General features: G+C 44.6%; 1 protein-coding gene across 2 annotated transcripts in view; it reads left to right on the top strand.

Moving 5' to 3' along the window:
* Nucleotides 1-22,571, top strand: part of ATP8A2 (ATPase phospholipid transporting 8A2) — a 515,363-nt gene that overhangs the window by 485,837 nt on the left and 6,955 nt on the right. For both annotated transcript variants that reach the window (XM_081130125.1, XM_081130126.1), the window contains exon 36: nucleotides 17,429-17,520. In XM_081130125.1, the coding sequence (XP_080986251.1) occupies nucleotides 17,429-17,520 (92 nt within the window). The remainder of the gene's footprint in view (nucleotides 1-17,428; nucleotides 17,521-22,571) is intronic.

The following is a 22,571-nucleotide window of genomic DNA, read 5'->3' as shown; positions in this document are numbered from 1 at the left end:
TCATTGTAGTGGGGATCACTGCACTTAGCAGTAGTAGATTTATTGGACTTTTGGAGAGATTTCTCTATTCGTAAAGCAGGAAAAAAATGGGTGTGTCTCATGATGGTGCACCTAGGAGTAAATCCTTCTCAAGGCAAGTACTCAGGACACAGGAATACTTATCCCAGAGCCTGTTCCTTAGACATTCAGGGAGTTCCAGTTAAGTCTGCCCTTTCTAACAAGGCAGGGATAGTATAGTTTCTGAGTGTGTTTTCTTTTTCTCTGGCAATTAGGATTAGCTCAAGGCACCTTAGGTGGTAATGGGGAATTCACACTTGCTGATGAGCAAATATGTTGGCTTCCTTGCAAATAGAATCAGAGATTGGTTTAATACAGGACAACTCATTTATTCCTCCACACCACAGACATGTATTGAAAACTGAGGCGCGCCAGCCCAGGTGTGGCATGGGACGAGACAGACAGGCTCCCACTTCGTTAGAGCTCGCATTCTAGTGGGAGTGACAGACAGTGAACAAACAAGTGAATACACGACTGTTAGGAGGACAATGAAGCAGGTTTGTAATGGGGAATGGATGGCTGTGTGTAGAGGTCAGGAAAGCTTCTCGAGGTGACACTTGCCCTGGGACCTAAATAAAAGGCATTGCCCACTCAATAGAGATCTGGGGAAGGAGCACTGCAGGCAGAGGAAGAGCTGGTAGGAAGGCCCAGGGGAGGAACACACTTGGTTTGCCCAGTGCCGACAAAGTATGGGGCAAAGTCATCTAAAAGGCAGCAGGGGCCAGACACTGGGGGATTTGGGGGCAGGATGGGGATCCAGATGTCAGCCACTCAGAGCCATGGAAAGGGTCAAAGCAAGGGAGATGTATGACCCTTGTTTTCTAGAAGATGTGATTCTCATGCCATTTTAAAGCCATAGAATCCCATTTCAAATTAAATAGTTAAGTAAAACCCCTACGTATAAAACAAAGTATTTATTAGCATAAATTTATTACAAAAGTTCAAATTAACACATTTATTTGTTTTAAAGCCAGTGGTAACAGATGATTTTCAAAATGTCAAAAATTTGAAATAAGTGTTATGGAGGACAGATGTTTTATATTATCTATATCTAATTTTTTTCTATTTTCTGGTGGGTTCTATTGAGAAAAACCCTGATATACCAAGATTAATTGTCAGTTTTAACAGTGTTTCACAGTTCACCTTGTAATCTCAAAAACTTTCTCTTTTTTGTTCTTGATTATACTTCACATAGTAATATCTTTGCTTAAATTAACATGTAAAACAAAATAAGATGTAAATATTGTTAATTAGATCATGATCTTAAAATAATGATTAATTAATATATAAATATAAATAATACATAAATAATTTATGTATAATATAAATTTATAAATACTATAAATTTGCTTAAATTTTTTATCATAAATGCACAGGTCATATAAAGATGTGATCAGCAGTTCATGTAAGCACTAAAACTCCCTAAAATAGCATCATGTAATAAATTGATTGTTCTCTTGTTGCATGACTGACACATGCAGACAGGAGCATAGGTCAAGCAAAGCAATTGGAGCAGAGTAGGCTAATTGTCAGCATTCTTTTATTTGAATGGACACATAAGAATGCTTTCTTTAAAAAAGCAATATAGAATTACAATCTTTCTAATAACCGACCTATTTGTAAGATCAAATATAAGAACCATTAATCTGAGATCTTTACAGAAACAAGTTAACTTGAAAACATTTGTGATTTTTAATATATGAAGATTTAATCTGAATTATATGAAATACTTATATATTCTTATTTTAACTAAATATTTCAAAAATATTTAATATATAGAATGTGATTTAAAAACTAGTGTTTGAAAGAATAGTAAACAGTCCTGCCGGCATGGCTCAGTGGTTGAGCATTGACCTATGATCCTGGAGATCGCGGTTTGATTCCCGGTCAGGGCACATGCCTGGGTTTTGGGCTCGATCCCCAGTAGGGGGTGTGCAGAAGATAGCCGATCAATGACTCATCATTGATTTTTCTATCTCTGTCTCTCTTTCCCTTCCTCTCTCTGAAATCAATAAAGATATATTTTTAAAAAAAGAAAATAAAAGAATAGTAAACAGTGCTGTAACCTTAAAAGCATATGTTATCCTTGTATTTCAATTTAGTCACAAAGTTCAGTTACACAAATTCTTCGAAAACTTTGAAGTCCTTGGTTAAGAGTATACACTTTCGAGAGAGGAAATAAGAATTATTTTAATATTATGCATACATCTAGTTGAGGAATAGAAAATGAATAATTTGGTATTTAAATTAAAAAGGATCATTTAAGCAAGAGTTTTAGATGTATTCATTGAATTTACTGATAAATATAACTTTTCATTACTGATGGAATAAAGTTTTTTTAACTACCATGTATTTCTTTTTTCCTGTTCATCAGAAATAGTCAGGATTTCAGATGGAAGAAATTGTAGCTATTCAGTGCATTTCTAGAATGATAGTTGTTTTGTTTATTGAAGCATTGGTTTTTCGCCCATGTCTTCTGTCCTCCCGGCTATGTCCTACCTGTTCAGAAAGCACTTGCTGAAAGCACTCTTGTCACGTGGAACTCGGGCTCATTGGCCCATTGTTCAAGCTGTCATCTTCCCCCATCCTCACAGATCTATTGGGAAGTGAGGAGCTGCCCCCGTTGCCACAGGCAGGCGACAAAGCCCTTGGGGCTCCCAGTCCATGCAGCGTCTTTCCCGCTGCAGAGGTGAAGGGGCGTCCGCAGGCTGTGGGCAAGCCGCTGCAGCCACGTTGCTGGGAAAATCAGTTGTATTCTTTGACCAGACATCCCCAGATAGTCTGTATATGGAGCACTTGAGACACGGTGCCTTTTCAAAGTAAAATCCAAGTGAGCTTTTTCTTTGATAACCCAGAGAACCGCAGCAGCTACGCGGCTCTGCTCCACTCCGGCCTCTTGTATCCACAGCCAGCTGGCTGAGGACCACATTGCTGCTGCTCCTCAAAGTCTGTGACTTTATTTTCTTCAGTATTTGAAAATGAAAGTATACTTTTATCCTCAAAAGCAACTGATTTGTATCTGTACTGTTTTGTAAGGAATGTCTAAAGGCAAAGCACACCGTCTGAGCCCAGAGAAAGAATTTTTCTGAGGACCTTCAGGAAATTCTTCCATCGGGCCCAGCAGACATCTTCACTTAGGTGCTTTAGATCCTGGGTTCTTATTGTTTCTTATAGGCGACTTTTTCTCCTTCCCTTTTCTGCAGTATTCTCAGAGGACATAACCACATCATTCCATGGAGCTTACCTCATGGTGGTGTCACTGCTGTATTCCTCCCATTGATGTCTTCCTTGAGCACAGCAGCTTATACCATGCCTGGGTCTCGTGCTTTCTGACTTTTGTACTTTGATAGCTCTGTTGGAGCGTGGCCAGCGTGTGACATCATTAGCAATGTTGTGTGGGCGCAGACGCACCTTGTTTATCCATTCTGATCTGTGCTGCTGTTCATGCTAGTGTCCGTAGTAAATATTTTTACATTTCTAACAACTGAAGGGTGTGTGTGTGTGTGTGTGAGAGAGAGAGAGAGAGAGAGAGAGAGAGATCAGCATTTTCCATCTACTTCTACCATTTACAAGAACAAAAGAAAATGAAGTGACAACGACAAAAGAAAAACCTGATCATAGAACTTACAGTGAAGTTTACTTTGTCCACCCACCTGTGAGCAGCGCAGGACACAATGTAATTGTAATTTTAATTTTCTTCTATATCATTACCCATTTAGGTCTAAACTCTTACAAGCTTTTTTCACAGGACACCAGCCGAGCAAGTAGGATCATGATTTTTTTTTTTTAGTGCCTGTGAGTGGGTAATATCCTGTTGTTAAAGATCATGTTTTAAACAGATTTCTCTGGCAGAACCTTGGTGCATTTTTCTCCAAATCTTCAGGGGAAAGCTTGGATAAAAGAGCTTTTGAGAATTTTCTGCACATGGTTGCTCGTATGTATTCGCTCACTCAGAGATGCCAGTGTTGTCATCCTTCACGGTGACGCTAATCCAGGCAAGAGCGTGTACTGAGCCCTTGCGTTTTCCCAGAGATCATGCTAGGCCGTAAAAAATAGAAAAAGAGTAAAGTAATGATGGCAGATGTGTAGGCAGAGCCGGGAATACAGTGTGAAAAGTGTTTTGAGAGTGATGGAGAAACTACCAGCAGAGCCCAGTGTAAAATAGAATTTGCTATCAGGGAGTCCGGCCAGGGAAGGGGATTTGGCTGCAGGGGATGACTGGGCAGATGTAAAGAGTTTTCCAGGTACAATGAAAAGCTCAGTCTGATAGGCCCAGAGTCCAGGATGGTGGTGAGAAGTTAGGTTGGATAAGTAGGTAAAAGCCAAATCATATGGCCTGTGATGAGGTTGGGGCTTTATTCTGAAAGCCACAGGGAGCTATCAAAGGCCTCACTTATAAGAAATAGCTATAGAATGAAATCCTTGAGTAGAGAATATTAAAAAGAGCCACGTGGCCTGTCTTCACCAAGGTCTCTACAGTTTGTCCACGTGGCTACAAAGTCTGTATGTCCTAGGACTCCTCTCTCATGCAGGATTGTACTGGAACATGCATGCTTCATCTGAGAGTGTTTGGAAGTCACCTCTCACCCCCACTCTGGAACAACTTAACATTATAGAGAGGTTTTCTTATAGTGGTCCCACACCCTTTTTGAGGAGAAAAGAACATTGTAGATAAACACTAAGAACATGGAAGATAAACACCAAGCAACCAAATGTGCAAATTTAGAACAATGCCCCTTGGGTAGACGGTAAACCACCCTCCAGCCCGGGAGTTCACAGCACTGCTAACGCGTGGGATACTGTTCCTCATACAAGACCTACTCATTCAGTGGAAATAATGTGTGCTGGTTACAAGAATGCAATGCTTGAAAAAACCTAGATTACTGCTATGAATTACATCCAAAAAGAGTACTTTAAAAAATAACCACTAGGTGAACACGGCCAGGGTCACATTCTGTTTCTCTTCCATCTGTATCCTTTCAGTTCACTCTCCTGCTCTCTGTCCTGAGCATACACTCTTGGTTCCTTAAAGTCTGTCCTCGGGCCAGTGGTTCTTCATTATTTTGGAAAAAGAACTCTTGTATTCATGTAGGATGCTTTCAGTTGCAAATAACAGGGGCCTCAATTCAAACTGCCCTTCAGGATGTGAGAAGTCCCTGGCTCATCCTGCTGTAGGGCAGTCGTGGCTGTGGGACCCTAGCCAGGAATGTCATCAAGGACCCAGGTTTTTTCCATCTTTTTGCTTTGCTCCAACACTTTATACTCATTTTGCCCCACACTCCTGTCATGATTACAGGGAGGTCACCCATGTGCAACCTTGTTTATACCAATGGGAGGGGGTGAGTTTGCCCCTGACGAGCAGTGAGCAAGTTTCTGTTTTCCTTGACGGGACCATCCTGTGCCAAACCCTGCAGGCAGGGAAATGCTGTGGTGGACTGGCGGAGGCCTGGCTCACCAGAACCCATCTCTATTGGAAGTTTGGTGTGTCACTCTGAGTGCTCCTCAGCAGGGAAAGGAAGAAATGTCTGCTTCAAGCCTCTGATAAGGTGATGAAAGCTATGCCCCATCTCCCTACATGTCAACTTTGCATTCGATTGTTAAAGGATTCACCAATCCCCTGACAACTGTCATTCTTTGTCTTAGAGAAAGAACACTCTTCCTTCCCTGAGCGGAACTGTGTCTTGCTCTTAAATTTCAGTGCTCTCTTGTATTGTGAATTCACTCAGGAAGTACAGTGGTCAAACACTGGGGATAAGTTGTGGCTTTTAGTTGCTATTTTGTAATTTTTATGGGTGACCCAGAGAGAGGCCAAGTAATAATATATAAATAACTTCCAACATTCAATTCATTTTTTTAAAAAATTGTAACCCAAAGGTATTTTCCCCATTAGGGAAGGAAAGGGAAACATGTTTTCCCTCTCCTGTGCCTTGTGTATTTTTATTTTTTACCATGTCTTTCACAGTGCTGTCTCCACCTCAGTTGCAATGAATCTTTCCACAGACTGCTAGGTACCAAGAGTAAAGTAATGTAGCCAGACCTGTCAGGACAGCTTCACGTTGTAGAATCCAGCTCAGTCTTTTCAAGGAGAGCTCTTCAAACTGGAAAACATGAGCAAGCAATGGGGTGGACAATCATCTTATTTTGAAATTTTTTTTTTTAAATATATCTTTATTTCAGAGAGAGGAAAGGAGAGGGAGAGAGAGAGAGATAGAAACATCAATGATGAGAGAGTCATTGATCGAGCCTGCAACCAGGGCATGTGCCCTGACCGGGAATCGAACCCCAATCGCCTGGATCCTAGGTCGACGCTCAACCGCTGAGCCACACCCAGCCGGACTTATTTTGAAATTTTAAAATAAATGGTTTGCCAGAAATACCAGGCAGATTTAACAGCTGTTCTACCTGGAAGAAGGCAAGGGCCTGACCTCTGAAGAGCCCCTTAGCTCTTGTCTCTCCGTGTGCTTATCAGTCTTCAGTGAATTGGGCTTTAAAGGAATGAAAGAAGACCCTGGCAAAGGCCAGGTGGTGTCACCTCACTTCCATCTCCACCTGGACGACACTTCTTTCATAAAGAAGACCCAAGAGGATATGAGGTGTTGCCAAGACCACCATGGCCACCAGCCAAGTGGAGTTGGAGTTACTTTTCTTAGCCCCTTGCAACTCAGGCTATAGGTCCGGGTCTCCATCTGATCAGCCCTCAGATGGCACCAGAATGTTGATTTTTCCCTTTCATTTACCTTAACTCTCAACAATCAACATAAAAAGGCATCTGTGGCACTGTTCTTGCTTGTTCCACATTGAACTTTACTGCAGGTGTGGCCTCAGTTGAAAAATTACTCCACACTTGCTCTCTTCACATTGCTGATTTGAAAACCCACTGCTTATAGTCATGTTCTGCTGAAAGGATGGGTAAAATTTTTTTTTGGATGATGCATTTTTTTTAATCTTCACCTGAGGATATTTTTCCATTGCTTTTCAGAGAGGGGGAGGGGAGAAACATCATTATGAGAGAGAGAAATCGACCGATTGCCTCCCACACGCACCCTGACGGGGCAGGGAGCGAACCTGCAACCTAGGTACGTGCCCTTGACCAGGAATTGAACCCCAGACCCTTCAGTGCACAGGCCAACACTCTAACCTCTGAGCTGACTGGCCAGGGCAGGATGATGCGTTTTCAAGGGACATTTTCAGATATTCAGCCAAGCTGCTTGGCCATAGGAGACAAAGTTGTAAGTATATAGCATTTTGGATGGAAGATGAAATTTTAGCTCCAACTGCAAAGCTACTCAGCCAGCTAACGGAGGCCTGTCACAGGTTGGTGACTGGGGAGGGCCCAGCGCAAACACCTGCATGTCCAGCCCTACTCACTACACGGGGGCGTTAGCCTCAGCTGGCCGTGCTCGCCGCCTGCCCTGTGGCGTCACACACTCAGATGCCTCTGTGCTGAGAGTGAAGACGCTGGGCCCCAGCACCTGCATGTGAAGCCCGGGAGAGGCCTTGACTCGCAGGTGATGAGAGGGGCAGCCGCATGCTTTTTGCTCATTCAGCCCAGCCTCCAATCTACAGTTACTGTAGCTGTGACATGTGGGAATGTCTCAGTGCCATGCCACATCCTACTTACGACGCATTCACTGGAAAAGGGAGGGAAGCTCAAGTGCACACAGATCACTTGTTCCTACGGCTTTTTCTAGTCTGCCCAGGACTCCGTGGCTGATGTTACACCCCTCCGCGTGGAGGGGGTGGGAGGAGGGGAGGAAAACACTTCCAGGTGCTGGTGGGGCATGGCTGGGCTCCGGAGCACTCGGCACCGTGAGGCCACTCAGCCCTTACGATTCATTCACGCACACACACCTTGCTCCAGAACCAACTTGAAGCAGCTCTAAAACATGACTGGAGTCTGTGGTTTAAAAAACAATTTCTGGACATCCTCTACCTCCCTCCATGAGCTGGGCTGAACTTCGAGCGACTCACTCCTGGCCTGAAGTCCTATAAACAAATACCCTCGGCTGAGATCCGCAGGGCTTCCTCTATGTGATTCTCATCAAGGGAGCTTCTTGTATTCCCGCCAACCGGGCCGTGCGTTTTCCAGGGGAGACGGCGTGGAGCAGGCACCCGCGTCCGCTTCAGCCCTCTCCTCGGTGTCTTGCGTGGGCCACCGGCCGGCTTGTGAACTCCGGGGGAGCAGAGGTCGGGCTCTGCCGGGCACCTTGATCCCTCATTATCTTTAATTAGCGTTTAGGAGGTTAACCGGTAGTGAAGCTCGTGTTTCTTTAGTTTCTTCAGCAACTGAGCGGGGGCCTTGCGGCCGGCTCCGAATTACTCAGGTGTTCGGATGCTTGTTTGAATTTGCAGAGTCAGATGTTTATTGCCTGTACCTTGTGTTATTGGGGGAAAGAGGAGACATGGTACCAGGAAAATTACTTTTCTTGTACTTCATTTGCAGAATAATGGGCCTACTCAAAAGTTTGCTATTTTAAAAGAAAATAACAGTCATGAGAAATATCAATGGTTTCAAACTTGATCCAAATCTTCTTAAGCTCTAATAGGCAAATTTGATTTATTTTTTATATATAAGGGCAACTTCACATTCAAGGACTTTAATTAAGAAATGCAATTCAGTCATTATCCACATGTCCTTACTATCACATATTAGATGCTTTTCCAACAACATTTAATTTTCAGTATTTTACATGATAAAGCTGTCAGCTACCCTCAGGAAATTATATTCCAGCCCAATATGCGTCACCGTTTATAAACTGTCCTTAATACCTGGCTTGGATTTCCCTTTGCTTCTTTTGAGCGCCCTGTGCTACTTCTTTCCTCCAGTTATTATCCGTGATCATCAAATACTTTAAATATCATTGTGCCTTTTTATAAATAACCTTTCCACCCTTCTGAGTTCTTTTCATCCCTCCTTCATTATATTCACACACTTGTCCCTTGTTAAAAGATAAACTGAGGCCTGTTAAAATTTTTAAGAGCTTATGTGAGTCAAAATCCCTTCCGATGAGGCGGCGTCAAATTGGAAGTGGCCGGGGGCGCTCACAGAGAAGAGGCAGAAGCGCAGGAAGGAAGTTACTGTCTGTGTGTCCTGAAGCCCAGCTGGCTGTGACTGGCTGTCCATAGATTTCGAATTTGTAAAGTTGAGGAATTTTGCAGGCCTACATTTTGGAGTGCTTCCGTGAGCTGCCGTGGCCTCGGGGCCACCTCCGTCTAAGGTCCTTCTTGCTTCATTAATTCAACACCCTTAATTGAACCCGTTGTGCTCCAGCTTCAAGTGAGGGTGAGCTTTGGACCTGAGCTGAAGAGCATGTTTTCCATGCATCGTATAAGAACGTCATTCTTAGCGGGATTGCATCTGTCTGACAAAGGTCAACCCTTCTTTGGCAAAATTAGAATGTAGACTTGGTAGTCCTGCTTTTTAAAAAAGAAGCTCCTTTTGACAGGATCTTGGGAGGCCAAACATCTCCTCCTCTCCCCCTGGCAGAGGGTGTGTGCACAGGGCCTTTGGAGAACCGAAGAGAAGGGCCCTGTGGCCTTGTCGTTTCCATCTTTGTCTTTGCTTTTGAACTTTGGCCCCACCTGCACTTATTATTCATCTCTTTATTTCTTTAATCCTTCAACAAATAGTTCTTAAGCATCTACTGTGTACTAGGCACCGATTTTTGGTGCTGGCCATATAATTGTGAACGAAAACCAAAATTCCGATCCTTGTAGAACTTACCTTCTAGTGGGGAACAAAGACAGTAAACACAAGCTGTAGTAGAGAGAAGTGGGATACAGAAAAACAAGGCAGCCCAGCCGGTGTGGCTCAGTGGTTGAGAGTCCACCTAGGACCTGGGAAATGGCTGTTCGAGGGGGGGCTCGGTTCCCGGTTCCTGGTTCCCGGTTGAGTGTGTGCAGGAGGCAGCCAGTCGATGACAGCTCTCTGGTCATTGGTGTTTCTGTCTCTCCCTCTCCCTTCCCTTCTCTGAAATTAATAAAGATATATTTTTTAAAAAAAAGAAGAAGGAAAGGGAGGGGAGGGGAGGGGAGGGGAGGGGAGGGGAGGGGAGGGGAGGGGAGGGGAGGGGAGGGGAGGGGAGGGGAGGGGAGGGGAGGGAAGGGAAGGGAAGGGAAGGGAAGGGAAGGGAAGGGAAGGGAAGGGAAGGGAAGGGAAGGGAAGGGAAGGGAAGGGAAGGGAAGGGACGCTGGGCCATGGAGTGAGGAGCGGGGAGGCTTTGTAGGAAGCTGGGCAGAGGAGGCTGCTCTGAGTGAACTAAGGGAGAGAACCTGGTGGGAAGAATGTCTCAGGCAGAGAGCGAGCAAGTGCAAAGGTGGGAAACTAGATAGAGTGTTCTCGAATGGCAAGGAGGGCCATGTGGCTGGGGCAGAGGGAGGGAGAGAGGGAGGGAGGAGAGCATAGTGGGAACCTGGTTTTGAGAGGAAGCCAGGGTCTTGCAGTTAGCGTATGATTTTGAGCACAGCCCGCTGGGTGGAAACAGAACTTGAACAGACCTCTCTGCTTGCAAAGCTGCATCTCCCCGGTTAGCCTGGTGCTTCACCACCGCCGCGGTGTTTGGTCTTGTCCTTTCCCAGATGCCCCGTCAGGAAAGGCACAGAGCCTCGGCTGGTCCTCCATCGCACCTGGGGCTTCTCGGCGCCCCGGCACTGCGCCGAGGCCTCCCCGGGTCAGCCAGGTGCCCTGCTAATTTATCTGTTCCTAACAGCCCCATGACTGTGCCCTGACCTTCCATAGGCTCACCCTCCAGACCTGGGAGCGCAGCCTTGTTTCAGGGGAACCTCGCCACCTCATTGCAAGTCGTGGAATGAGGTAATGGTTTCCATATGTGCTGGGGCTGTCATTCAAATTTGGCTTTGCCTGCTTGGCTAATGAGGTCAGACGGCTCTGCCTGTGGTGGACAGCCTCTCCCTCGGGTAGGGTGCCTGCAGGAGATGGATGAGGTCTCCTGCCCCTGTTTAATGCAGCTCGGCCATGTAGCATTTCTTCCCACTGCTTAAAAAGGATGCCTGCAGAGAAACAGTGCGGAGATGAAAATGCATACAAATGGAGGGGGATTCTTTTAATTTCAACTTTTTATTTTGAGATAATTGCAAGTTCATAGGCTGGTGTAAGAAATAATACAGAGATTCCATGTGCCCTTTACTCAGTTTCCCCCAAGAGTAACATCTTGCATAACTACAGCACATATCACAACCCCGACGTTGACATTAAGGCAGTCAAAATACAGAGCATTTCCAGCACCACGAGGATCCCTCAGGTCATGTTTTTACAGCCACATTGACTTTCTACTTTCTCCCTAGCCCCTGGCAACCGTTAATCTATTCTCTTTCTGTAATTTTGTCATTTCAAGAATGTTATATGAATGAGTCCTACAGTATGGAACCTTTTGGTAGTGACCTTTTGTCACTCAGAAAAAATCCTCTGGAGATCCACCCGGGTTTGTACGTATCAAGTTTCTTCCTCTTTCTGGCTGAGTAGTATTTCATGGTATGGACAGACCACCCTGTGTTGAACCCTTCACCTGTTGAAGGATATCTGGGTTTCTAGTTTGGGGCTATTATGAATGAAGCCCTTATAAACATTGGTGGACAGGTTTTTGTGTGAGCATAGTCTTCATTTTCCTGGGATACATGTCTAGAAGTGCAACTGCTGGGTTTGTGGTAGTTGCCTATTTAGGGTTGTTGTTTTTTTCTTTTTAAGAAATAGCCATTTATTTAGCTCACAATTCCTTGGGTGGCAATTGAGCTACACATTAACCCAGGTTTATCTGAATTTTTTTGAGATGTAATGCAAATAATCTTCACCTTTCAAGTGTAAAATTCAATGGTTGTTAAGATAGTCTCAAGGTTGAGGTATGTTTGTTTTTTTAAGGAATTGCCAGACTGTTTTGTAGAAGGGCCTGCCATTTTACATTTCCACCAGCAATGTATAAGTGATCCAGTTTTTCCACATCCTTGCCAGCATTTGGTGGTGTCACTATTTTTGTGTGTTTTTTTGTTGTTAGTGTTTGTGGTATGAAGTAATAGCTCATTGTGGTTTTAATTTGCATTTTCCCTAATTGCTAATAATGTTGAACATCTTTCCAGGCGCTTATGACCACCTATATATCCTTTCTGATAAAACATCTCTTCATATCTTTTGCCCATTTTTATTTTATTTTTATTTATTTATTTTTTATTAATTAGTAGAAGTTTATTGTGAACACATCAAAATGACAGTTTGCAAACTGGGAGTACTCAAGCCAAAACATGGGATGAGGCTCATGTTTTTTAAAAAATATTCTGTAACTTTTGCCCTTTTTGTTTATTTGTTAGTTGTTGTTTTTTGTTAATCCTTAGCAGAGGATATTTTTTCCATTGATTTTTTTAGAGAGAGGGAGAGGGAGGTGGGGGGGGTTGACACCAGTGTGAGAGAGACACATCGATTGGTTGCCTCCCACACATGCCCCAACCAGGCCAGGGATGGAGCCTCCAACCAAGGTACGTGCCCTTGGCCAGAATCAAACCCAAGACCTTTCGGTCCTCGGGCCAACGCTCTAACCACTGAGCCAAACCAGCCAGAGCTCGCCCATTTTTAATTGGATTCTATGGGGTTTTTTTCTGTTGAGTTTCGAGAGTTCTTTATATATTCTAGACATTAGTCCTTTGTCAGATATGTGGTTGACAGGTATTTTCTCCCACTCTGTAGCTTGTTCTTTCAGCCTCTTAATAGAATCTTCCTCAGAAAAAAAAGTTTTAAATTTTGATGAAGCCCAAATCAGCTTTTCTTTATAGATTATGTTTTGTGTCAAGACTAAGAACTCTTTGCATAGTCCTAGATCCCAAAGCTATATGTTTTTTCCTAGTGGTGGTAGAGTTTTATGTTTGACTTTTAAGTCTGTGCTTCATGTTGAATTACTGCTTGTATAAGGTGTGACAGTTGGATAGAGGTTTTGTTTCTAGGTTTTTCTGGCCTATGTATGGATAGTTCCTCCAGCACCATTTGATGAAAAGAGTATCTTCCTCTCATTGAATTGCTTTTATACCTTTGTAAAAATTAGATGGGTGTGTTTTGGTGAGTTTATTTCTGGGTTCTCTATTCTAGTACATTCACCTATCTGTCTACCCCTCGACCAGTGCCACACTGTCTTGATTAGTATATCTTAAGTCTTAAAATCAGCTAGAATGATTTCTTCCATTTTATTCTTTTTTTAAATCGTTGTAACCATTCTAGTTCTTCTATCTTTTCATATAGTTTTTAGAGTAATGTCTATATGTACAAAAAATCTTGTTGATATTTGGACAGAAATTGCATTAAACCTGTGTATCAGTTTGGGGGAGAATTACTATCTTTACTATTGAGTCTTCCAATCCATGAACATGGCATGTTTCTCTTTTTATTTAGATCTTTTTTGGTTTCTTTCACCAGTATTGTGTAGTTTTTAACGTACAAATCCCGTACACATTTTGCTAGATTTACACCTAAGTATTTCATTTTTTGAGCAATCTTAAATTGCCCTGTATTTTTAATTTCAGGATCCATGTGTTCATTGCTAATTTATAGAAATACAATAGAGTTTTGTATGTTGGTCTTACTTTATGCAACCTTGCTGAATTCATTTATTCATTCTAGGGGCTTTATATGTATATGTGTGTTTTTTTCCATATTTATATGTCTTGATATTTTCTAGACAATTAATTTTCTCTAAAAACAGGAGTGTTTTTATTCCTCTTTCTGATCCATATGTCTTTTATTTCATTTTTGTACCTATTGCACTGGCTAGAACTTCCAGCACTCTGTTGAATAAGAGTGGTAAGAAGGGACACTTTTGCCTTGTTTCTCGTATTAGGGAGAAAGCATTCAGTCTTTCCTCACAGTATGGTGTTAGTCGAACATTTTTTGTAGATGTTCTTAGTCAAGTTAAGGAAGTTCCCCTGTATTCCCAATTTGCTACGAGGAGGTCTTATTTTTTAAATCATGAGTGGGTATCAAACCTCGTAAAATGCTGCTTTATCCACATCAGCTGATATGATTGTGTGACTTTTCCCTCTTTAATGTCTTAATATTGTGGATTACATCTCCTGATTTTTGAATATTGAACCAGCCTTGCAGCCACAGAATAAACTCCACTTGGTCATTTGTATAATTCTTGTTAGATATTGTTGAATTACATTTATTGATATTTCATTTAGAAATTTGGTATCTATATTCCTGAGTGATATTGACTGTGGTGTTTTGTTTTGTTTTGTTTTTGTAATATCTTTGTATGGTTTTCATATCAGGGTAATACTGGAATCATAAATGAATTGGGAAGTGTCCCTTCCTCTTCAATTTTCTGGAAGAGAATGTATAGAATTAATGTTAAGTCTTCTTTAAATATATTTGGTAGAATTCTTCAGTGAATCCACCTGGGCCTGGACATTTCTTTTTGAAAGATTTTTAAATTATGAATTCAATTTGTTTAACAATTCTAGGGATATTCAAATTATTTTAAATTGTGTGAGGTTTTGTAGTTTTTGTTTATCAAGGAATTAGTCCATTTCACCTAAGTTATCAAATTTATGTGTACAGAACTATTTGGAGTGGCCTTCAGTTATTCTTTTGATGTCTGTAGAGCCATTAGTGATATCCCATTTTATTCCTAACGTTGCTAGTAATTTATATATTCTCCCTTTTTTTGTAAACCTTGCTAGAGGTTTGTTCATCATATTGTTCTTTTCAAATAGCAAACTTTTTGTTTCATTGATTTTCTCTATTGTTTTTCTGTTTTCAACCCACAATTTTTGCTCTTACCTTTATTATCCCCTTCCTTCTTGCTTTGGGTTTCTTTTGCACTTCTTTTCATGTTTCTTCAAGTGGAAACTTAGATTTCTAATTTGGGACTTTTCATTTTTTTCTAATGTATGCATCTGCTGCTATGAATTTCCCTTTCAGCAGTAATTTAACTGTGTCCTACAGATTTTGATGTATTTTTATTTTCACTTAGTTCAGTTCTTTAAAAATTTCTCTTGAGGCTTTCTCTTTGACCTATATGGATTATTTAGAAGCATGTTGTTTATTTCCCAAATGTTTGAAGATTTTCCTATTATCTGTTATTTATTTCTACTTTGATTCCACTGTGTTAGGATAATGCACTCTCAATGATTTTAGTGCTTTTAAATTTGCTGAGGTTTGTTGTATGGCCCAGGACATGATCTTTCTCGGTACATGTTTCTTGTGCACTTGGAAAGAATGTGTATTGGCTTCTGACTGCTTCTGTGTGTTTGGAATATTTCATTATTTAAAAAAAAGAGAGAGAGAGGGAAAAGCATATACCATTCCACAGGGAATTGGGAACATCTGCCTCACACAGAGGCGCAGGGACAAGAGCGCTAGCAGCAAAGTGCCCTGTGACTTTTATTTGTCAAGGTCGAGTCTCTGTTTTCCTCATCTGCCCCGCAAGAGAGCAAGATGTGGAATTGCAAAGGCCCCTCCCACATTCATGGTTCTGTGAATTTCTCACAAGCCCCATCACTAGGAGGAGCTCCTGGGCCTGAAATGCTAGAGGGACCAGGGATGGCCAGGGCAGAGGATGGAACTGGTGGCAGAGCATAGCCCTGCATCTGTCCCCTAGGTTTCTGGGGAGACAGTGCCTTGTCAACCAGGAAGGCTGGGAAGGATGCCCCAGGAATCTGCAGTCCAGCCTCAGGGAGCACGTCTACACACAGTGCCTTCCAGGGTCGGGCTTCATCACATTCCCAAAGTCCTGAAACCAGCGGGCACAGGGAGCTGCAGTTGGCCAGGCAGAGGCTCTTCGTACTCACAGGCTCCCTGCTCCTTCACCAGCCCAGCCCTGCAGTCCAGGGCAGTTGCTCAGCAGGGCCCCGGGAGATGAGTTTAGCCCATGGAAGAGAAAGATATGAGAGGGAAGGGAAAGCCAGTGTGAAGAGATTTAAAAAAGTGTTTTTCTCATAAGCCGTCAGATGCTTTGCCAAGTTTAGCTAGCTCAGGCTCACCCTTAATTGGTGATGAATCAAACACTGTCCTTTCAACCACAAGAATCAGAAAATGCTGTCTTCTGGAAACTCAAGTGCAAAATGAACTTCGGCTCCTGGAACTATTGAGGGTGCCCAGGGCCCGCTCCTCTTGCGAAGGCCCGTGGGGGAGTGGCAGTGTGGACTATGGTCAGGAGAAGGTCCTCCTCGGCTCGAGGCTCACGGTCAGGGCTGGGGCAGGTGCTTTGGGTCACAAGCAGCTGCAGCTCCTTAACCCCCAAGTCCCCACAAACGGCAGATTGGGGTGTATTTGCTGCCATAGTAAAATACCTCAGACTAGGGGGCTTAAACAAAAGAAAGTTATTGTCTCACAGTTCTGGGGCTGCAAGTCCAAGATCAAGGTGTTGTCAGGGTTGGTTCCTCCTGAGGCCTCTCCCCTCAGCTTGTAGATGCCTGTCTTCTTCCTTTGTCTTCACGTGGTCTTTCCTCTGGGTGTGCCTGTGTCCTAGTCTCCTCTCCTCATGAGGACACCAGTCAGACTGGATTAAGGCCCCACCCTAATGACCTCATTTTAACACAATCACCTCTTAAAAAGACCCTATCTTCAAACACAGTTGCATTCTGAGGTGCTGGGTGTTAGAACTTGCGCACATGAATGTGGGGGGACACAATTCACCCCATAACAGAGGGCACTGGCAAGCTGCTGGCCACCAGCAGTCTCTTTGGGAGCAAGCGGAGTGACAGTAACAAATCTGAGCACTTTGGCCCGCCTGACAGTTCCACTTCGGTTTATAGGAATGAAGACAGCCGTCCTCCAGGAGAGCTCCATATCTGTTCACGGACCTTAGAGGGAATCATTTCAGGAAAGGCAGGAAGCGCTCCTAATCCTTGTGTTTTCAAAGAAAACTCACCTTGGTTTTTATTGTGGTTCATAATAAGCATCTGTGGAAGGTGCTGTGGAAGGGAGCCCTTCTCTTGCAGGGGTCCTGAGGCTCTGGCCCTGGTACCGGTTACTGGCGTGAGGAAAGGAGACTGCAGGTGGCATTGACGCTTTTAAGACATTTACCATCGAAACAGATCACTCCTTGAAAAGTGTTCCAGGAAGCCCGGGGTTTGCTGGGCATGAAAGAGCACTTGTAGTACACCTCAATTAAGGAGGCAGAGTCCCGAGGCGTGTGTGTACAGGACGCACTGAAAACAGAGCGCCTTTTAGAAGAGGGAGCCCTGCGCTCCCAGCGTGGAGATAGCATCTCCCGTCAACATGGGCAGCTTGGAAACCGGGCCTTCTTCTTGACGCGGGGAAGGAAGCTTTTCCCCCTTGCCTGTTTTATTTGACAACCTGAAGTCATTCAGCGAGCACCTTTAAGATGGGTCGGAGTGAATTAGAGACTGACCGTGTCTGATTTACCCGCAGGATGAATGAGCGAGACCACTTGTTAAAGAGGCTCAGCAGGAAGACACCCCCCACTCTCTTCCGAGGAGCTTCCCTCCAGCAGAGCGTCCCGCGTAAGTAGTCACTGCAGCCGGCTCAGGCCAGCGCCCCAGCCCGCACGGGAAGGCGGGAGCTTAATGAAGGCCTGGGCATTGTTAATAGGGAAGGAGACAGCTGCCAAGCTGGAGCGCCACATTCAGAAGGGAAATTTGTGTGTTTGGCCTGAGGCAAGTACAGCTTGAATATAGGTAGTTCCCTGGGACCCAATCAAATGCCTGAATGACAAAATCCTTAAACTTAAAATCCTGATGTGGTTAAGATCTTCTGTCAGCCTCCCAATAGCATTTTTTCTAAGGTTGAAGTAATGTTACTTTTAAATTGTTTCCCCCAAAGATAGCAATATGCAGGGTTTTATTGAATATTAGTATATTAATTAAAACAATGCCAATCACTGGGGAAAAAAAAATCTCTGAGCTTTTCTCAGGAAGGCCGCCCCATGTCTAGCACTGGTGCCCCCATTCTGACCGCTAAACCCTGGCCTGGTTTCTGCCAAAGGGGCCTGAGCTGAGCAGGAGTCTCTGGGGATGCAGTGGAACCCAGAAGAGCAGGAGAGGAGCCATGAAAGCAGATGGGGTGCCTGCCGGTGCTCCCGAGAGGCTGTGGGCTTATTTTAGCAATCCAGCCATTCGGCTCCCCGCTGATGGGTGCATTAGAACAGTGCAGATTTCCTGTGCCGAGGCCTGTAGGCCCCCGGGCCCCTGGGCCCCTTCTTCTCTGAGCCCTGCCTCTCTCTCCAGCCCGCACTCCCTCTTACGCTTGCAGTGCACATGTCATCTTTTCTACCCATGCCCCGATTCCTGCTTTCCTGTCTCTCCCCAGGAGGTGAGAAGAAAACAACTAGTAGACCAAGAACAGCTTAAGCTGGGGAATAATCACTGTATCCATAGGACAGGTATTCAAGGACCTATGTCGAGTTTAATTGAGCTCCACCCGTCGACAGATCTTCGCAGACTTTCTCAATGGAGAGAGAAGGAAAGGGGTGGAATAGCATCCCTCTCAGTAATCCACTTCCTCTCCTCACTCTCCCAATGGAATATCAGCATGAGAGGCAAGGGACTGAAGCCAGCTCCATGTGGGGCCTCACCTGCCTGGCGTGTCCTTTAGTGCCTCAGGAGAGAGATGGTGTCAGCCCCAAGAGCACCTGGCAGAGGCTCAAGCCAGTACAGTAACTGGCCCAGCATGGCCCAGCATAGGGATCACAGTTGTGGTGTCTCTAATCCAAGAGAGGTCAAGTCAGGAGGCTTGGTGGGGAAGTCCAAGGAGTGAGGTGTGAGGCCCACCTCTGGACCAAGCTGCCTCAGGCCCTGTCCGGGCTGGACATCTTAGGCAAGTTAACCTCTCTATTTCTACATGCGTAAAATGGAGATGACATGAGAGCCTACCTGGGGTTGTTGGGAGGATTAAAGGAGATCCTAAGGTGCCTGGAATGGTGTCTGACAACAGAGTCCAGTAAATGTTAGGTGCCACTACTTTTTTTTGCCACTAGTTGAGTCACTTTGGGCAACTTACATATTTCTCTAAACCTCAGTTTTATCCTCTGGGGAAAAACAGAACTATAGTAATATGACCTTACTTAGTCTTTGCGAGGCTTCACAATCATGTATGTGAAGCACCTTCTCAGTACCAGACACAGAGAAGGCGCATGCTGGTTTCTAAACTGCAGCTTCCTGCCGTGGAGCCATGCTGCTTCTTAACATGTGCTTCCAAGTAACCAGAGAAAGAATATGTGCAAAATACGTGCAGTTGACCTTGAACAATGGGAGGTTAGGGGTGCCAACCCCAGAGGAAATGTTGCATGTAACTTTTGACTCCCCCAAAACATTAATAGTCTTACCGGTAACACAAACAGCTGATCAACACATATTTTATATGTTATATGTATTAGATACTGTATTCCTACGATAAAATAGTCTAGAGGAAAGGAAATGTTGTTAACAAAATCATAAAGAGGAGAAAATACATTTACAGTATTTATTGAAAGAAATGTGCATATAATTGGACCCGCACAATTCAAACCTGTGTTGTTCAAGAGTCAACTGTGTAAATCAAAGACTAAGCGAGAATTTTTGTGGGAGAATCATAACGTGTGTAAAACAATGACTGAACATTTTGCTGAACTCTCAAGATTTTGAAGGACAAAAAAATTCTAATGAACAAGTATAAGAAATCAAAAAGCTTCTAAAATCACACCACATTTTAAAAACACTCAGAAATGAGTAGTAAGACTTGGCTGATAATAGAATGTTTCTATCATTGACAACTAAACAAAGCCATAAAGCAGTTGGAACCACTCTTGGGATGCAAGAAGTTCTGTGTAGCTTGTCTGGGCCCCTGCATGTACTCTTGGGTATGTCTGTCAGCTGTCTTGGGCATCAGTCTTCCCAGGAAACTGGGGAAAAAACTCTAATCTTGGAAGTACTTTTGGTTCCTTCTGAGCCACCAACACACAAGATCCGTTTCCTACATGGGCTAATACCCTTATCATCCCATGGTATTCCCCATTTCTACTGCTATTAGGAGTATTTTTCCAGGCTGGAAACTACTACTTTCATTAAGATGTTATCAGAGCTCAGATTCAAAAGAATGCTACTTAAGGGGAGTTTATTCCAAAATCATGAAAAAAAAGACATGATTTTACAGACTTCATCAAATCTTCTACTAGACAAAATAACGAAGAAATTCACCCACCTTTGCATCTCCTTGACCTGCCCCATTCTGTCCTCAGATTCTGGCTGTGGCTGAGGACTGAGGAGGCAGGTGCCCGAGGAGGCCAGCCAGGGAGAGTTCAGAGCTGGACCACCGAGTGCTTTCTCCAGGCCCCATCAGTACTTTCTGGCTGTCAGGACGTCCTGAAAGATGAATGAAAGTGGGAAATGCCAAGAGCCGGAGGCTCCCTCTGAGCTCCCTGCTTGGATGCCAGTGGCAGGTTAATGTTCATCAGGCAGAAGCTGGTGAACTGATGTGTCTTTGTCAGGCTGAGTGGTGCAGGCCCCACTTTGGGCTCACGAATGCTATTGTCCCACTAAAACTTCTTCCAATGTGACTCTTAACTCCAGCCAAACCTGGTTTCTAAGAGGGAAATATTTTATCTCCGCCCCCAGGATAATCCTATCGGGCACCCTCCTTTAATTCTTGAATTACAAAGTCCACATTAAGTCTCAGCTGAGATTAAGAAAGTCTGGTTCAGAAAGTCTTAGTGCACAACATTTTGGAAACATGATGGCAGATGCAACTAATGGGAACTTGGAGATAAACCACTTGGTAGTAACCTCTGGGTGCTCTGCTCACCCTGAGAGAAGAGATTTGCTGCTGGACCAGGAACCCCTCTCTGCCATCTCTTCTGCTGGAAACTGAATGGCTGAGTAATCCCACTGAAAGGCCCTCATGCTGGTGAGACAGATAGAAACCTAGGGCTCCATCCCACTACAAGTAGAGAAACCACTGCAGTTGGCTTCCTAGTAAGTATTGCAGGATATGAATGAAAAACAGAATAAATAAAAGGCCAGATTTTTGCTCTCTCATTTAATAGGGAGTGAACAGTTCCAAATGCTAATATGCCTTTCCCAAAAGGACACTCCCAAACAATGTTTCAGTCTCAACAAGTTCTTTTCATTCCCTCCCTTCCACCCTTCTATCCCCACCTCCCCCCAAAAAACACATCCAAAAATATAGGTGGCAATTGTCCTGTTTGGACTGATTGTTGAGAAAAGCTCCTTTCTTTTCTGGCATGGAGGTAGAGTGTCAGCCCTGAAGAAAGTGAGGGTTCTGTGGCCTGGGGACAGTTAACCAGCACAAGTCCTAGTGCCCATATGGAGGACCAGAGCTGTGAGAACCTGGACACCTCACCTGGTCCAGGCCATTGGTTTTACAGGAATGTAAACCAAGGGGACCCAGAGAGCTTAAAGAGCCCATGGTCCCGTGGCTGAGCTGCTGCCAGGTAAGGATTAGAACCAGCCCTTTGTGCCCCGGGTCAGCCCTGGGTCCCCTGATCCATGATGAAAGCAGAACAGACTGGGAAAGCCGTCTTCAGGGTGGAGAGCCCAGCAGTCCACCGGGCCAGGCGGATTCATGAAGAGCACTTGCAAGGCGGTCGAGTTGAGAAGCATCCGCCTGGGGTGCCACAGAGCCGCACAGGACTGTTGTTCCAGCTGTATACTGGATCCAGAGACAGCTACTGTGGGGCCCCCTCCCGAAAACATCAGGTGTTTACTAGAAACATTGCCTTTCAAAGACCGCAGAAGAGAAAAATGCCCCTGTGGGCCACAGGACAGTCTCGTTACCCGAGGAGACAGTGTTGTTTGCTAGATTTTGCTTTGAAACATCCCGAGGAAAGGTGTCTCTTGTAGGACTGCAGTGAAGACACTGCACAAAGAGCACTTGTGCTGGGGCAGGCTGGCAGCCCAGCCCCATGAGCGAGGGAAGGAGAGAAGGAGGTGGGGAGACAGGTCAGGAGAGGAACCGAACAAGCCATCAGCCCCCCCCCCCCCCCCCAGGCTTGCTTCTGTGTTTCTGCCCCAGGCTTGCCTGCTCAGTACCCAGCTAGGTGGGCCTCACACTGGCCTGGGGGGGGGGGGGGTGGCTGCTTCCTCTGGCTGCCACACAGGGTGGGATTTTGGGGTTTGTGGGTTCGATTTTCTCAGAGATGGAGGTGAGCTAGTAGACAAGAGTCCCCTGTGGAAGGCTGCTCTCCGTCCTGGGTCAGGCTGGCTTGTTCTGCCTTCACTCCCACCCGCTCCCTGCCGCCCAGCCATGTCCTCAGTCAGCCCCAGCCCACCCCTGGAGACCAGCCCTGGCCTCCCACGGTGGCCCTCCTGAGCCCTCGGTGTTCTCAGGTGGTGGATGAAAGGCGTGCTCTCCAGAAGAACTGGGAAGCCAGCCCAGGGACAGAGCTCTGAGTTTGTGGACATACATAGAGTAAGAAGTCACCTGAGAATCTTTTAAAGTCTCTTCTTCTCTGTCCCCTCGAAGACTCTCTTACTCATTGTTATTGTATGTCTTTATACTCCAGAAACCCTCCTTTTTAAGCCAGATGTCTGAGCAAAATAATTAACAATCCAGGAGATGA

Source organism: Miniopterus schreibersii (assembly GCF_964146895.1).
Source record: "Miniopterus schreibersii genome assembly, chromosome: 2".
NCBI classification, from domain to species: domain Eukaryota; kingdom Metazoa; phylum Chordata; class Mammalia; order Chiroptera; family Miniopteridae; genus Miniopterus; species Miniopterus schreibersii.
The sequence above is the reverse complement of the archived record's forward strand: the minus strand, read 5'-3'. Positions and strand labels throughout refer to the sequence as shown.